The sequence below is a fragment of the Globicephala melas genome, chromosome 14 (genome assembly GCF_963455315.2).
Source record: "Globicephala melas chromosome 14, mGloMel1.2, whole genome shotgun sequence".
In the NCBI taxonomy this organism is placed as follows: Eukaryota; Metazoa; Chordata; class Mammalia; order Artiodactyla; family Delphinidae; genus Globicephala; species Globicephala melas.
This window is the reverse complement of record NC_083327.1, coordinates 39,589,879-39,608,538: the sequence shown is the minus strand read 5'-3', so window position 1 is coordinate 39,608,538 and position 18,660 is coordinate 39,589,879. Positions and strand designations below refer to the sequence as shown.

The window sequence follows — 18,660 nt, the reverse complement described above, 5'->3', positions numbered from 1 at the left end:
TTTTGCTTTTTTGGACTATTCTCTGGTATAGGTATGGAGGTTATATGAGAGCCATAAATTAAGTAAGAAGTCTCCACTTTATCCTTTTTCTGAAGGAGTGTTTATAAGATTGCAAGACTTGGAGCACTTCAATAAAACCATCTGGTTTCCTTATGGGAAGATTTTTAGTTACCAATTCAGTTTCCTTAATGGTTATAGAACACTGAAGTTTTCTCTGTTTCTTAAGAAGCTGATTTTTCTAGTAATTTGTCAATTTTGCCTAAGTTTTCAAATTTATTTGGGATAACTTTATGATAGCCTCTTATTATCTATATATCTGCAGCATTATTTTCTCTGTGGTCCTTCCTCCTATGTCTAATATTGTTTGATCAAGTAGACAGTAAATCAGTAAGCATTATGGAAGATTTAACCAATAAAATTCACAAACTTGATGTAGACAATTTTTTTGAAAATTACCATGGGGTAGGCCATAAGGCAAGACTCAACAAATTTCAAAGAATTAATATAATATGGAGAACAGTCTCTGATTAATGAAAGAAATCAACAACAATGAAAATGCAGGAGAATCTTAGTTTTGAGATGTGAGAAAACACACCTCTAAAAAACCAATGTTTAATATTATTTAATTGTGCCTTCTATCTTCTGTTCTTGATCAATCTTGACAGAGTTTTCTATTTGTAAATCTCTTCAAAATACTGCTATTTAGCTTTGTTGCCCTTCTTTATATAATGTTTTTCTATTTTATTAATTTTTAATATATATTTTTCTTTTTCTAACTTCTTAAGTTGTGAGCTTATATATTTTGATATATATTATGTTCATTATTTTTCAGTTCTACGTATTTTCTCATTTCCATTAGGATTTCTAATTAGAGCCATTAGTAGGCCCTACACACATACTCATTGACAAATTTATATGTGTATACACATATAACATATTTAGTTTGATTTTTTAAAGCATTTGCTATTGGGTTTTTGTTTGGCTGGTTGTGTGTGCATTAATTTGATCTTTAATAGAATACACACATCAAAACATACATGTGAATATATACATGTATGTATTTTTTCCTTAATTTAGTCTTTCAAAGATACTTTATTTTAGCTGTCTTATATAGCATATAGCTGGCTTTTGCTTTCTGTCTCAAACTATGAACCTATTATTGTTTTAATAGATCAGTTTAACTTATTTGCCATTATTGGCAAAATCCATCTCTTAGTGGCATGGAATGGCTTCTGGGCTAAGTAAATTCACAGAATATTCTAGTTCTCCCAACCTGCCTGCCCGTTCCTCCTAAATTAGGCACTTTAACAATCTTACTCTTTCTTACTGTAGTATTTTGTATTATGACTTCTCAAGAGAAGACAGAAGAGCATCCTTTTGTGGATATATTTAATGAAGATGAAGCTGACAAAAACTTTATGTTGTCTAAACCTGTTTGCTTTGTTGTATTTGGGAAACCAGTAAGTTATCTCTTCTAACTTATTATTTAATATATTTTTTAATTTTTTAAAGTCATAATCTCATGTTACCATATAAGATTGAAAACCACATCGTGTGCTAATTTTTTTTTGAGTGTTTGTTAGACTTTCACTGTATGACAAACTCTGAAATAGTATTGGTTGTAAATTATAACTTTCTCTCCTCTTGTATACTATTATTGAAAAGGAACCTAGATTGTATTTATCTTTGCTTTTATATTATGAATAAATTAACTCATCAAAGTACTGCACCATGACAATTGTTAGTAGTATGTGATCCAAGGTTATTTCACACTCAATTTTCATATAAAACTTTCTGTGAAATTTGTTGTGAGGCTCTCTGGATATGTGAAGACAGGACACTAAAGAGACAAATGGAGGATACTCTCATCAGTGTCTAAAGCTCCTGAGAGGGGATGTGCTTCATCTTTACCCACAGTGTGTTAGTGGACCTATGTATTATCTTTCTGCAAAACAGGAAGAAACCAAGAATGGCTGTCGTAAGATAGCTCGCCTTCCTAGGCAGTTCTAGTAAGGACCTCTAGATGAGAGCTTTTTTCAGCCTCTGAGCTTAGTTGGTAGTTACCATTAGAGGGCCTGAGGTGGTTAATATAAAGCCTCTCCGGAATAGCAGAGTCTAAGGGCTGACTTGATTTTCTAGAGACCCTGGGACAGGGTCAAGAAATGGTTCCAGTAACTTCTATTATGTTTCTAAAATCAATAGAATTTTAAAAGTCAACAGTGGAAGCAATCAGATGTAAGTGTTACTTCATTAAAGTGAACTTCTATCTTTAAACTATGATACTTTTCAAAGATGTCCATTAAGAAGGAATTTTTGCTCTTGAAAGTTACTAAATGGAAGTCTGTCAAGACATTCACAATTATAAACTTTAGGCAGGAAATAAAATGATGAATCTCAATATAATCAAAATGATTTGTACTCAAAATTACAAAATTTAACAATCGGAAGAGTGCAATACCTAGAATACCATTATGGTACAGCTTCCTGCTTTCAGGGCTGTTTTCTTAATTAAAAAAAAAAATCACTTCATAAAACGTGGCAAACGGGACAGTTAATAGAGAAAAATGAAGCTATAAGTATCTAGGATCTATTCTTTATTTATTGTATGGAAAAAAATTTTACTTGATAATATTATGTAATTATAGTAACCATCAATAGAATCTTTAAAAATATCTGTTTTATTGGCAAATAGCTATTCTATTGGGTTTTAAATAATATCTTTCTTTTTAAGGGGGTTGGTAAGACAACATTAGCCCAACAGATAACACAGGCATGGAAGTGTATTCGCGTAGAAGGTAAATTTTATCTTTTTTCCCAAATATTTTATTATGAAAACTTTCAAATATGCATTAAAATGTAAAGCATTGTACAGTGAACACCCATATGCCCATCTACTTACTATCTATTAGTCTATTATTAATATTTGCTATATTTGCTTTATCACACATCACTATCAACACAGTGAACATTATCTTTAAAATAGCATCAAACATGTTTTGCCCTTCTGTTAGTCTTAGTTTTGGTCATAGAATTTAGGACGTTTATGAAACATCTTTGACTCCATTCTACTGCTTCCCATTCTCTAATTCTGTAATTTAGAACTATTGGGGATATGTGTGTTTTGGGTGTCTCCCTGTGAAATGTGAAAAGAGATGGAACTCTCACAGCTGCTCTTGGGGAGATTTTCTAGGACTTAATTATTTTAATGATAAATTTTATTTTTTATTATTTATAATTTGCTTTGCATTCTTTGCAATATATATGACCGGGGTTGATGTCTTTGTATATAAATATTCTTTTAATCAATAAAACCATTTGTGCCTTAATAGAAAAATAAGCAAAAGAGTGAATCTGTAATTCATAAAAGTGGAAATAAAAATGGACAAATATAAGAAAAGAGTTTAACTTCACTGTTACTCAAAGAAATGCTAATTAAAATAATGCTGATCTATATTTGCCTAATAAATTGGCAGTGAATCTTTAAAGTTTCTACCATCATTGTTGGCAAGAATGTTATCAAATGAGCATTTCACATGCCATTAGTGATATTGTGATCTGGTACAACTTGGGGGAGAGGACAATTCTGCAACATGTAACACACACACACACACACACACAAACTTTAAAATTTTCCCCTTTTTTATCAAAATAAAATTCACTTGTAGGAAATCTTAAAAAGTGCCAAACTTTCCATAGATTATTAGCAGCTAGGGACATAATCAGCTCCTGGGTCCTCCCCTAAGTTATACCCCTGTCATTTCTGTCCCAGGATATCTTCCATCATGGAATGAAATATCTCCTCTTAAAAAGGAACCAAGTTATTAGAATTTCAGCCTCAGGACCCCTTTTTGCTAGATAAATTTCAGTGTTCATCTATTTTTAACATTTCTTGATGCATATTTTCCTTTTATACAATCAATGTGCAAAATTAATGGGCTGTAGATGTAACTACATATGATTATAAAAGTATCTGGACTGGTAATACTACTGTATACTCTGTATGATACTTTGTAATTTCCAAATCACTGTCATATACAACCTCATTTCATCCTCATATTCCCTTGCATACTACACAGGGCACAAGCATGCAAGGTGCAAAGGTGTTTGGGAAGTTATCTTCCCCAAGATCCTTTAGCTAGTGAGTGTCAGAGACAAGTTTTCTGTGGAATACATTCTGCTACCTTATACTTTAGTTAGGCTTAAATGACATAATGTGTATAAATGTGCTTTGTAAACCCTAAAGTGACACAAATATTAATCTTTGTTACTAGTTAAAAAACACACAAATATGTTTCTTAACTTGGAAATTCTAATAACAATTTGTGCTAATATTTTGAATTCATATTTTAGCTTTACCAATTTTGGAAGAACAGATTGCCAGTGACACTGAATCAGGAGCTATGGTAAACAAATCTAACTTTCAAAATTGTTACAATTTCCTTAAAAGCTGTGTGTCACAGGTACATTATACAATCATGTACAATATCTGTGTTTGTTCTTAGTTGCAGTCGATGCTGATCAGTGGCCAAAGCATTCCAGATGAACTTGTCACAAAGCTAATGTTGGAGAAGCTCAACTCCCCAGAAGTCTCTCACTTTGGTATGCTTATTTTTATACAGCAGTGGCTATCAATGCAGCCTTAAAACTCGTGGTTTATCTGAGGCACAAGTAATTCCTGAAATTGCATTTTTTTTTTTTTTTTTTTGCCCTGGCATAGGAAAGGAATTCCAGAGTCCGAATTCAGTTGAGCAACTCCAATAGTTTTATTTGCTTGTTCACTTGTTTTTATTCTTCAGAATCTACATTTGTTTTCAAATTTTAAGTTTATATGATTCAATCTTCAAAAAGAATACAGGAATACAAATAAAGGAATACAAATAAAGTGCAGTACAATGAAAAAATATATATATATATGTATATCATCTATGTCTATAGGTAGATCTATATATAGATTATGTACAGAATGAACTATATCTATTCATACATATATAGATATATATCCCGATATCATCTCCTTTATTTCATATAAATATGCTATCTATCCATTTATCTATCTACTGATCAGTAATAAAGAGGATGAACTTGGGAAAAACGCCCAGAATGTGGGAAGTAAAATGAACAAAAAGGTAAAAAGGAAAATCACGGAATTCTGACATAGGTCAATAAATGACCTCAAAAAGTATAATGATTGAAACTGAAAATGCATATGTAAAGTTAGATAGGCAAATATCTTTTTGTTTATTCTTTACCTCACATTACCTCTTGAGAAAATTTAGAGTGACTTACATGGCAACAAAAAAATGGCATAAATTATAAGTATTGGCAAAAAGAGAAAGGAAAAAACATGAGAAAAATAAATCTACTCAGCTCTGCCATTCACAGTGTTCATAACCCTTTTAACTTCTTATTACAGAAAATTTCAAGCAAAAGTAGAGAATGATATAAAATCCCCCCATGTGTCAAAAACCCAGCTTCAACAATGACAACTGTTGTTTCATCTTATTTCATCTATGCCTCTGCATACATTCCCCCCAACCTACTTTATTTTGAAGCTAATCCATATCATATCAGTTCATCTGTAAATGGTTTAGTCTGTATCTCAGAAAGATAAGGACTCTTTTAAAACTTATCACATTACTATTATCATACCTAAAAAATTAACAATAAATCATCTACTAATCAGTCTATTGTCAAATTTCACTATGTGCCTCATATTTTTTTTCTAGTTGGTGTTTTTTGTTTGTTTGTTTGTTTGATTTTGGAAGCAGGATCCAACCAAACAGGTTTCACATATTGATACTTATCAGTATGTCACAAGTACCTTTTAATCTGTAAGTTGCCCCTACCTCTTTACATCATCTTGTGTTTTCTATGCTGAAAAAACTGGTTGTTTGTCTTTTAGAGTTTCCTACCGTCTGGAGTTTGCTGATTGCACCTCCTGCTGTCATTTAATGTATTCCTCTTTCCCCTAGACTTCCTGTGCACTGGTACTTATCCTGAGAGCTTGCAGAGGAGAGTGCTATAAATGATTTCTTTATTATAAATTTATTTATTTATTTTTGGCTGCATTAGGTCTTTGTTGCTGCGTGCGGGCTTTCTCTAGTTGCAGCGAGAGGGGGCTACTCTTCATTACGGTGCGCGGGCTTCTCGTTGCAGTGGCTTTTCTTGTTGCAGAGCACGGGTTCTAGGCACGTGGGCTTCAGTAGTTGTGGCTCGCGGGCTTAGTTGCTCCGTGGCATGTGGGATCTTCCCGGATCAGGGCTCGAACCCGTGTCCCCTGCGTTGGCAGGTGGATTCTTAACCACTGTGCCACCAGGGAAGTCCCTATAAATGATTTCTTGAGTCTGAGTTCCACATTATCAGCATGCAAGTGCATGGCCACGGTCTAGTCATGCACAACTGGGCTCGTTTAAAGGCTACAGTGAAGGCAGGACCTTGAGCCCCTTCTGCCCAGCCTCCCCTCACCTGTCCTACAGCAGCCCCAAAGGAATTTCTTTGGAACCTAGCACTTTGCTAAACACAGTTTGAAACTCTCTGCTAAGCAAGGATTCTTTCTGATGTTTGGTCTTACCCAGCAGCCTGGTAGATGGTAGAAGCAATATTGGAAGTGAAGGGCTTTCAAAATAGAGATATTAACTTGGGTCAGGGGCTGGGTAAGCCTGGGTAATTGATGACTCCAAGATCCCTAAAGACAGCTAATGTGCTGTCAGTAAAGTATTGCCAGATCCAATCTTAATATTTTTCTGTACCAGAGCCCTTTTATACTTGGAGGTTCTGTCACTATTTAGAAAAAAGTTACACAATCTACAGTTATAATCCCTTCACTCACAACCTGTCATGCTGTGTTGGCCTTGAGACAAAATCAGCTTCCATGCGCTGCATCCTCACCCAAGAGAAAATGGTAGAGTCAATTCCTGGGCACCCTGAGAAGCCCTTCTCTGCATCCTCCTTCTAGACTGCAGAAAAAATCATTTTCCTCCGTGACTGATGGACAGCCCTGGTCTGGGCAGTCCCTGCCCCAGGTATAGCACATTGTGGATGGTACTGTAAGTCACTGGTCACCAATATGGCCACTCATGCCAGGCTGGGCTGAGGTGAGATGACTATCAGGACAGGCTGGATGCTAAGCTGCCCAATATCCATGAATCTCTCAACACTTCGATCTAAAAGCAGTAGCATACCATCTTCAGTTCTGTGGCTATAGGGAATACCTCCTTCTTCTCACTGTGCCAGGAAGCGGGCGCAAAGTGACGGTATGGGCCTGTTGGTTTCCCCTGGGCTGTGGTGTGAACAGTCTTTGAGTTTTCCCCTGGTGGGGGTGATGCAGGCTGGGCATTAGCCTGCTGAGTGCCTATTCTGCCTATGATAGTATACGCAGAGCCTTCCAGCAAGGAGTGGCATGGGGTCTACCATTCCTCTGTTTTCAGCATGGAGTGCAAGGGCTTGGTAATGGTGTCGAGGAGAAGTGGGACGGAGGGTGGAATCCTCACCTATGCTTCCATCTTCACAACATGTCTCTGGGATTAGAGAGGTTGACAGTGGGCTCAGCAGCTCTAAGAAGTATCCCCCTGAGATCTTCCCAGAATTGGATCCAGAGAACTAAGTTATTCCACTGTAAATCTTCAAAGGTGAGATAAACAAGCGACGTAACTGTCTCTGCCGCAACTCTTCCATAGACAGATTTCCAGGGTCTGGATATGATGATACTGGCCACCTCTCATTGGGTAGAGCCCCCAAATCCATTGCTCAGAACATTAAGGCAACCCAAATAATGGCCTATCAGGAGACAGTCAGACCCCGTGGAAACAACCCACTCTTCTGCTGCCTCCACCAGGGAAGAGATCAAGTATGAAACTCATTCAAATATACATGTACACCCAAGGTTTGGCATGCCTGCAAACAGTCACACTTGGAATGCCTGATAAGCTCTCAGGGCAGTGGCAGTGGTTGTAGTAATGGGCAGGGTGCTGGAGAGCACAGCAAACAGAGTGCCAAGCATCTTTCTGTCATCCACTTACAATAGACAAATGTGGGCAGTGCTGGCAGCAGAGGGAATGGGAGGAAGGTCTTGTGTAATCCCTTGTTTCTTAGAAGGGGAGGGCATGAACTCTGGGAACTGACTGGTCTCTGGAATTACCCAAGGTTGAATTCAATCTAGGGCTAAGTCATGCAGTCCCTTCACCACAGCACCCACAATTGCAATGTGTCAGACCAAGGGGTTAATGCTAGCCATCATGTCCCAGAGGAGACACTGGTCAGTCTTGACAGCCTCACTCCATTCAGTTTTTATAAAATGTCTGCCAAAAATCAAAGCTTAATAACCATAATTTGTCTGTCAGTTGTTCCTCCAAGAAAAAAATATTCTATAAAACAGCAGAAAAATTGTTCGAAGGACTTTAATTCCCAGCAACAGAGTTAAGAATTTATTAACAAGAGAAAGGTTTCTCAAGCAAGAGAGTGACATAATTAAAGAAATATATTAAGGAAACTAATATGATGATGGTATCCAGGATGAATTTCAATGAGAAGATATAGGTTTCTGGGTAGGGATGCAAGCCAATAAATGTACTAAGCCAAAATCATATTGATAATGTTGTTTCTTAAAATGTATGAGGGTTACATGGGTATTTTATTACTCTCTGTAACTTATATAAACATATACATATATATTCCATTGTATTATGAAATATTAATTCAAGAAATAAAAATAATATGCCATGCAACCCACTATAATATACCTTTACCATTCATCATATGAGCTTTCCTAACATGAGTTAAAGAATTATTGGCATGGAACTTCCTTCTCTAGGCACCTCATGTGCCTAAAATAAATTGATTTGGAATTTTTAAAGATGTCTCCTCCTAGCCCAATGGTTTTATTTATTGTCAGAAAAACATTATTCAGAGTTATAATTCATGTGGCAATAACCTTAACTATTAATTTTTAAATGTTGACAGATGATTTTAAGACCAGCATTAGTATTCATCAATAACTAAATGATATTTTTATAAAGTAATAATAATAAATCCATGCTCTCAGACATTGATAATATTATAAAACTTTTAAAATTATGTTTTACTCTACAGGCTATATTATCACTGAAATACCGTCACTTTCACAGGATGCCATGACTATTTTCCAGCAAATAGAATTAATTAGAAATTTAAATTTGAAACCTGATATTATAATCAATATTAAGGTAAGAATATTAGTTGTGTTTCTAGTATGGTATATATAACCATTCTTTTTGATAGTTAAATTCAAGGAATGTTCTTAATTGTTTTAAGGAGTTAGGAAAATAATAATTTATGCGTCAGTTATAGGGTCTGAATTATACTTTGTCATACCTCTGTGCTTTTGCACCTGTAGCTCCATCCACGGGAAACACCTCCTTGCCTCTTCACCAGGCTTCATCACAGTTATCCTTTGAACGCCAGTTCAGGCATCATCTCTGCAGAACTTTCCCCAAAAACCAACCCCTCCGCACCAACACAAACATTAACTAACTCTCATTCTCTCTCCCTCTCTCTCCCTCTCTCTCTCCCCCACAGCTGCTTCATCACAGGAAAGTTAAATACTTCTCTGATGACCATTCATGTTGCTCTTTTCTATCATATTACCTCACTGTGTTGTAATTGTCCATTTTCTTCTAGACTCTGCCTTACTTGGCGGCAGGAACCATGTCTCACTCCTGTAAACCTCAACTAGCACAATAAGTGGTACCTAATATGTTTGCCAGTTAAATAAAATGAAAGAATGAACAAATTATTGGATGTACGAATGTTAAAGAACACTGATGGGTTGGTCCTGTTCCCATTTCTCTCCTTTACCAGCTGTAGAACATGGTAAATCACATTTAGGAGCCTCAATTTCCTCTTCACAAAGATGATACAAAGATAGCTGCTTCATAGGGTTGTGGTAAGAATGCAGTGAGGTGAGGACCACTTGTTTATATGAACATGAATGATAACCGTTTATAACAATACCCTGCCTGATTCCCCAAAGGGTTTGACAACTCAGAATAAATTAGATGGTCCTCAGCTCAGGTGCAGGGACTCAGTGGTGTGTTTGGGCTAGCTGTGAGAGACAGGTGGCATTCAGTGATGGGTGTTGGGGTCATCTGCAGCCCCAGCCCAATGTCATGGTTAGAGGCCAATCAAAATCCCTGTGTGACCTTCAGAATGTCACCCATGTGAACATATGTATAATGGAGAGAAAAAAAATCTCAAACAATTAACTGAAACCAAATATAAGGTCTAGGCCATGGAACACAGAGATTATATAGGAAATTAAGACTGGGTGGAATAAGAACACAGAGATATACAGGCCATAAGGCTCCAAATGCTCACTAAATTTGGGTCATAAATTTGGTTCTAAGTTTGATGAACCAAAGCAGAAGGGGAAATGTGACCAGTTATATAAAATCCGCATTGCCCATGAAAAGACAAGCCATTCCTCAGGAAAAACAAAATGAGAGATATATCTTACATGGGTCTCAACATAAGGATTGTTAACGTAGAGAATGAAGTCCTTAACCCCATTGATACTGTGTGATGGTGGGTGTCCATGGCAGTTTCCACAGGTAGCTGGGGCATAATCAGAGGGCCTCATGGGAGATAGAACTTCAGTACAGCACACACTTCTCTGATGGTTTGGCCTTATTTGGGAATAGAGTCTGGGATTTCTAGACCAGAAGTTTTTAGCCTGGGATCCATGAATCCTTAAGCATCCATGAACGTTCTGAAACTATATGCAAATTTTATGTGCATGGACATTTTTCTGAAGCAAAAGCCTATGGCTTTCATCATATTCTAAAGAGGTCTGTATACTAAAGAAACAAACAAAAAAAAAAGTGCATTAAGGGCCAGTGATCTGCTACAGCAGTGGTTCTCAGAATTTGGTCTGAGAGCCAACTGCATTAGCAGCACTCAAGAAGCTTGTTGGAAATGCAGATTCTCAGGGAGCACCCCAGAACTACAGAAACTGTTGGGGTAGCATCCAGCTGTCTGTGTTGAGAAGCCCTCCAGTACACATGGATGCTGCTGAAGTTTGAGGATCACTGCTCCCAGGCATACCTTCAGATTCACCCTAAGATTAATAAATCACTTCCTATAAGTGAAAACAGGAGACAATAGTCTTTGTCAAGGACCCAAAATGTGGGTATTCTGCGTTGCCAAATGAGGGCAAATATACATGTGTTTTTTTAAATTACCAGAATGGGTTGAGATCTTTTTTTGTGAAAAAATTAGAAACCCTAAATAAAAGTCTTGCCTCAGTAAATACCCATCCCATCTCCATATAGAAGTAGTCTGAAGAAATCAGAAAATGAGCACGAAAAGTTCTAAAGTTTCTTGCTTCCTTTGTTTCTCAAAAGTGTGATGCATGAACTGTTGGCATCAGAATCACTGACAATGTTTGCTAAAATGTCTGAGCCTCACTCTAGACTTAATAAATCACAGGGGAAGCAGAAATCTTTTTTTTACGGTCCTCTGTATACAGTTACACTCTAATGTTTGAGAACCACTACTATAGAATGTCATCCAGAGTTTATCGTGAAAAATATTCAGAGCAGGATTTACAGCTCAAAACCTTAGTTTATCATTAATAATGTGTCACAGAGCGTGGGCTACAGATCAGAAGGCCTGGTCCCAAGTTGTAGTTTCCCCTCATGACATTGTGACCTTACCCTGCCAGAGCAGTCCTTCTCTGATCAGCAAAATGGCTTTAATCATATTGTATTATTTCTCTTACAGGGTTAGTTTAAGAATTGAGTAAAATATTACACACGTGGAAGCACTTGAAATGAGAAAATTACTCATAGACTTTGGTTTTGTCCTGTTTTACTATCCAGATTCAGTTTTCTCATTTACAAAATGAAAAGGTTAGACTAAACTAGATGACCTTTCAGGTCCCATTCATTGATGCTATTTTATGAACTACTTCATCCATAAAGCTGTAAATGATAGTAAATACTATAAATACAAGATATATTTTTTTTGTCATAAGATTGTGGCTATTCCCCCATTTTCATCCATTCTCAGCTTTTTCAAACTAATCTGACAGAATCCTCCTGTGTACCTTTGCTGACTAAATTGATTTTCTATTCTATTTCTCTGGCTCTTTCTACTGTTATTCTAACCCTCTTTTTTTATTTTAATCTTAAAGCTTCTGATACTTTCTCACATGTGTTACTTTTGGGTAAAGAAAAGTGTTGTCATAGCATAAAAGTTGTATCTTGTGCCTCTCTTGGTATATGATAAAATCTGATTCAAAATGCCATTAACAGTATTGAATTTGCTCAGGGTTTTGAGGAATTTGGGAGTTTAGATACTGCATAATATGTGAATAGGAAGTAAAGGCATATTCAAAATGTTTTATGTAATTACTAATGTTGTTCCTTAGTGTCCTGACTATGATTTATGCCAAAGAATTTCGGGGCAAAGGCAGCACAGTAGTACAGGATACATATTCACAAGAGATCAGTGGGATCCTGAAGCTATTGAGAGTCGTAGGAGAAAGAAGGAAGAAGCCCAAAAGGAAGGAAAAGGAGAAGAGGAAAGGGAAGAGGAAGAAGAGCAAGAGGAAGAAGAGGTAATATCCCCATACCAGATACTACACTTTTAAACTGCTATCATTAAATTAAATGATAGTATAAATAATTAAAAAATAGCAGCTGCTAGAGAAAATTACACTTTCTTTAAGTTTTCATTTAGTCTTGAGGAAATAGCAAAAATATTTCATGTTTTCAAGAACCATTAGATCATAATGTAGAGGTCATCAAGTTTAAGATCATCCTTCTTGTCAGTATGGAAGTCCCTCCATATCCTGACAGCTAATCTGCTTCATTTCATAGCAACAGAGAGTTACTGGTCACCTACTATGTGTCAAGCACTATGTAAGCTAGAGTGAGGAGTTAGAGCCATATAAGACAAGTGTAATATGGAGAAGAAGGTAGCCCAGTCAGAATCCAATTTATGAAGTTAGTATAACCCCGATTTCAAACTCTGACAAAGAGAGCACATGAAAAGAAAGCTATAGCCCAATTTCACATATAATGTTGATACAACAATCCTAAATTCAGTACTAGTAAGCATAATGCAATAGGGCCTCAAAAGAATCTTCTACCATGACTTAATGAGGAAAATTGATATAAAGAAATCTGTTAATAGGTGACGGGTTGGATTTAGCCTACTGGGGTGGGACAGGTCATAGTTTGCCAGTCCTTGCCCTACTGAAATATACCTGTGATTTCTATTATAAATTTATTTATTTATAATGTTTAATAGTTTAAAATAATTTCTATAATTTCTAAATTATTATGAATAAATACTATTTCTATTAGGGCCTAGACTCTGTGAAGTCAGATGTTAATTTGTAGATGGCTACATCACAAATCATTTGTCTAGTGGAAAAGATAAGCCCCAAAGGCTACAGTTTTATTGCCCTGTAGGATATTAAGCAGGATATCAAACTTTGCACTCTGATTTCAGTTATTATAGATACTTCAGCTTTGTCATCCTGCTGGTTCCCTCACTAATAGGTTAAATGAATTTTTGACATTCGTTCTTTCACTTAAGAGTAGATCTTAAGAGTTCTCATCACAAGAAAAAAATTGTAACTATGTATGATGATGGAGGTTAACTAGACTTATTGTGATCATCTCACAATATGTACAAATGCAGCTGACCCTGGAACAACTCCAGGGTTGGGGCACTGACCCTCCATGCAGTTAAAAATCCAAGTTAACTTTACAATCCAACCTCCGTATCCGCAGTTCTACATCCTAACAACCGCAGATCATGTAGTAGTATGGTATTTACTATTGAAAAATATCCTCCTATAAGTGGACCCATGCAGTTCAAATTCACGTTGCCCAAAGATCAACTGTATTGAATCATTATATTGTACACCTGAAACTAATGTAATGTTATATGTCAATTACATCTCAATTTTTAAAAACTGTTATTTTAAAAATATAAAATAATCTTCCCTGTGCAAATAAGGCATTAGATAAAAGTCAGCATCTATATACCAGATTTTTTAAAAAGGTAAACCTCACAGCAAATAGGAAAAAAAGTGTGTCATTTTAGCCTGAATAAAGCATACCATTGTAATTAAGATAACAAATATGATAATAAGATAATAAATATGATATTGAATGCCTACCAGGCCTTGGGCTGAGAACTTTTACACATACTATTTCCTCTGCCTTGAAATAGTCTTTCCCCAGAAATCTGTGTGGCTCTACTCAAATGTCACTTCTTCAGAGAACCCTTTCATGACCACCTTCTCCCATCACTCTCCATCCCCTCTCCCCTGCATCATCTTCTTCTTAGCTCTTACCACCACAGCCTAACCTGTGAGGTATTTGTTTGTCTACTTATTTATACTCTGTCTTCCTCAATTGGGACATGTACTCTCTGAGCCCCAGGGCTCAGTTCTGTTCTGTTCCCCAGTTTTGTTCTCTGTCATCTCTCAAGCTCCTCGAACAGTGTCTGGCACAGAGTAGGCACTTAAGCTTTATTAAATGAATGAATCAATGAATGAATGAGCTACAAGCTCAGGTATTCATAAAAAATCTAATTTCTTTGTCTCTAAAAATATGATGTTATTCCTTTACTCTTCCCTACTTATTGGGGAGCAAAAAGAAATTAGTAAGTATCCAAGTGAATTTAAAGCTTTATTCCATCTGATTAAGGAACTTCAGGGGTGTTCTATGTCTCTAAAATAAAAATCCTGTTTCTAATCTGCCCTTCTCCCTTCTTCTCATCCCAAAAGGGCATCTAGGTATAAGGAGGGAGGGATATGACTTGTAAATAAAGTAACGACTAACATATATTTAACATCTTTTCCATTTAGGCATTTATTGCTGAAATGCAGATGGTGGCTGAAATTCTTCAACATCTAGTTCAGAGGCCTGAGGATTATTTGGAAAATATCGAACACATTGTTAAATTTTATAAGGAAATAATTCTTCACCCTTTAGAAGTAAGAACAAGATATATTGCTGAAAATGGGAATGTTGAGATCTGTGTTTTAACCCTGAAATAACTTTCACGTTTCTTCACTTCATGTATTATCTACCTGATTCTCCTCCTCTTGAGCTTGGTAAAATGCTATCAGAATAAGATTGCATTCCAAAAGCTGTTTCACAGAACAATATTATTTTACTCTTACGAAGCAGGAATGTTGCTGAAAATTGCATTTTTCAAAAGTCATTAGGGGAATTTATTTATGGTTGTAGGCTGGAAAGTCCATGTCAAGAGATTGTTTTGTGAAAGCATTTATGGGTTTATCAAAACAAATGTACACTTGAGGTGTATCTTTTATTCTAAAAGGAATTGTTAATTTAGTTAAATTGCAGTCTAAAGAAGAGCTATCCCAGACTGGTTTCTCTGTTTATCCCATTCAAAGATGATTATTTGTAAACATGATAAGGCCATTATATATTATAATAGGAAATTTTTAAAATAATTAGCATTTTAAAAGTATGATTACTGAAATTATGATTATTGAAAAGCATATTTTTATGGTTAAAAATCCAGGGCAGACTCTGTCCAATTTATGTTGGAGATTTATTCAACAAACATTTATTTTCTGGTATTTGGCCAGATACCATGCTAAGCAATGGAAATACAAAGAAAATAGAAAACAGTCCTCAAATTACCTCTTCCCATCTGATAGAGAAACTAAAAGAATTTGTTTCATGCTGTTTTATAATGTTTATATATCTTTAGAGACAAATGAATGGATCATTTTCATCACCATTGCCCACCCCGCCCCCGCCAAAAAATGAGAACCAAACTGGTTCTTTTTTTATTGAAATACAGTTGATTTACAATATTGTGTTAGTTTCAGGTGTACAGCATAATGATTCAGTGCTTTTGTTTTCTTATGTATGACTTTGATTCCTCCCTTCTTCTTCTTCCATTCCCGGCCTTTAAACATAGCTTCTTAAGTGTAATTTACATGTCTATCTATAATATTCTTTCTCCTTCAACAAAAATATTCTACATATTCCTTAAGTGGCTGGCATTGGGTATCAAATAAAGCATAATTAATATCAGATTCTGAAGATTAGAAAACTATATTCATGGGCAGGAGGTTGGATAGGGACCAAGTCTCACATCCTAGCATCACCAATGCCCAGGGCAGTGCCCAAATTCTGGCGAGTGGTAAATGCTTAACAGATGGTCAGCTGAACAAGTGATGAGATCACGAAGGAAAAAGAATAACAGCTTCCGTTTCATTACATGTAAAGCTTCTGGAAATAAATTTTTAAAAAACACCTCACTCAAATAAAAAGACAACAAACTTGAAAAATATCCACATCAACTATGATAAAAGATTTAAAGCTTTGATATAGTAAAAGGTCATAGACTCACAGACATAGAGAACAGACAGGGTTAACAAAGTGGAGGGAGGGTGGGGGGGGAGGGATGGAGTGGGAGTTTGGGGTTAGCAGATGCAGACCAGTGTATATAGAATGGATAAATAACAAGGTCCTACTATATAGCATAGGGAACTATATCCAATATCCTGTGATAAACCACAATGGAAAAGAATATTAAAAATAGAATGTATATATATGTCTACTGAATCACTTTGCTGTACAGCAGAAATTAACACATTGTAAATCAACTATTCTTCAATTTTTTAAATGTGAAAAAAAAGGTCATAGAAATGATTTTTCTAAAACCTGTAAGGTCTTACCCTCCCGATGATAAATGGGCAAGAAATACGAGCAGACAATTCACAAAAATGAAAGACAAAAGAGTAACAGGACTGTAGAAAAATGTTCAGCTTTACTGATAATAAAGAAAGGCTAATCTAAATTAAGAGATATTTCCATGATCAAATTTTAAAAGATGAACAAGGAATAAGAATTACTAATTCTAGCAAGTATATATGGTAAAGCACACACTCTCATACCCTGCTGAAAGGAATAGAAATTAGTATGGTGGTTTTTAGACAGCTCGTCTGAAAAAAGCCCAGAAGTGGAAAAATTCTAAGCCCTACAGCAAAGCATAGATAAGAATCGATTGCCCTGGTGCCAGCAGTGCAAGAATTTCAAAGCCAAGAACCTAGACGTTAGGCCTAGGTGATGCTTGCTGAATAGTATATAGCTTGCCTTGTAAGGTAGTTCCAAGGTGCTGGTGTGTGTGGAGGGAGGTGGGAGAGCCTTCAAAGGTAGGAGCCTGCAATTCCAGTCTCCTCTGACCTGGCTGAGATGTCAATTCACTTGGAAGGCCAATACCACCAAAATTCAGTGTTCCTTCAAAAGACATGAGGAAAGCAAGTGGGAGCAAAGTAACCTGCATCATTTCTGGCTTATATCCTAGTTCAGGAGTAATCCAAGGCTAAGTCCTCATTCTCGCCTGTCTTCGAATCCCACCTTGACTCCCGGTCAGACCTGGTATAGGATCTTTAGCCTTAGGATTGTTCCTACCCTTAGACTTAGTAAGTCCATTCTTAAGAATCTAGCTTAAGGAAAGTATATGAAATGCAGAAAAGCATAATGTACTTCCTTGTTCAGAGCATGGTTATTTATGGTTAAATAAATAATGCAGACATAATGTGCCTTCTGTCTAGAAGAAAAGAAATACTTAGAACCTGACCTTGCGCAGTATTATGAAAGACAAAATGTACTGGACATTTAAGGAGATGATTTTGTTCAGACCATTGCAACAGGGAGAATGTTCATTAAGGAGGACTTTCTCAAAGAAAAGTAAGGGGGCTGGGTTTTTATGGAGGCAGGTAAACAAGGGAGCCACCGTCAGGTCCTATGGGAATCATGAAAAAAGATGGAGATGGATCTTATCCGAGTCTTTGAGGAAAGGTGGAGGTGGGTCTTATCTCCCCACCATCCCTACTTTCTGGGAACACAAGACTCAGATACAGTTCAACATTGCCAATGTCAAAAAATAAAATCCCTTGGATTTTAGATTTTAATGGTAAAAAAAATAGTGGAAGAAAATTTATAAGAATATTAATATATCCTTGAGATAGAGAAAATCTAATTTAAGCAAGGAAGGAAATCCAGAAACAATGAGAACAGATTTCATCATAAAAATATTTTATATTGCAAAAGACACCATAAACAAAGTCAAAAGATAAATCATAGCAAGGCAAAACATTTACAAACCATATGGCAGATAAGGGCTAAAGATGCTCCATGAATGTTAAGCAGAAGAAAGTCTAACGGAAAATTGCACAGAGGTTATGGTTTGGCAGTTTACAGAGATGGATATCTGGATACTGAACATCACCCACAGCCAGGAGAATAAAAAGTGAAATGAACCAACCCCATTCTTCAGCTAGCAGTTTGGTAGAAATTATTCTATTATTCTATTATTCTATTATTATTATTCTATTATTATTCTATTATAATGAACCAACCCCATTCTTCAGCTAGCAGTTTGGTAGAAATTATTCTATTATTCTATTATTATTCTATTATTCTATTATTCTATGAATACATACAGAGAGATAGATGCCCCAAAACACTTCTGTTGGGAAAGACTCTAAGACTTCACTGTAGAGAAAAATGGAAAAAACAGAAAGAGTAAAATTCATGGTAAGAAGACTAGTTTAGGCTTTTGTAAAAGCTCTCCTGAAAATAACATCTATTATGTCAAGTATAAAGCAAATAATTTAGC

General features: G+C 36.0%; 1 protein-coding gene across 4 annotated transcripts in view; it reads left to right on the top strand.

The window, feature by feature from the left end:
• The window catches only part of AK9 (adenylate kinase 9), a 121,303-nt gene that overhangs the window by 6,179 nt on the left and 96,464 nt on the right, over window positions 1–18,660 (top strand). For all 4 annotated transcript variants that reach the window (XR_009558739.1, XM_060283563.1, XM_060283561.2 and 1 more), the window contains exons 2-8: window positions 1,333–1,460; window positions 2,732–2,795; window positions 4,351–4,403; window positions 4,503–4,599; window positions 9,088–9,200; window positions 12,404–12,592; window positions 14,861–14,989. Coding sequence is in view for 3 of the 4 variants with exons in the window: in XM_060283563.1 (XP_060139546.1) it covers window positions 1,344–1,460; window positions 2,732–2,795; window positions 4,351–4,403; window positions 4,503–4,599; window positions 9,088–9,200; window positions 12,404–12,592; window positions 14,861–14,989 (762 nt within the window). In the remaining variant the exon portion in view is untranslated. The remainder of the gene's footprint in view (window positions 1–1,332; window positions 1,461–2,731; window positions 2,796–4,350; window positions 4,404–4,502; window positions 4,600–9,087; window positions 9,201–12,403; window positions 12,593–14,860; window positions 14,990–18,660) is intronic.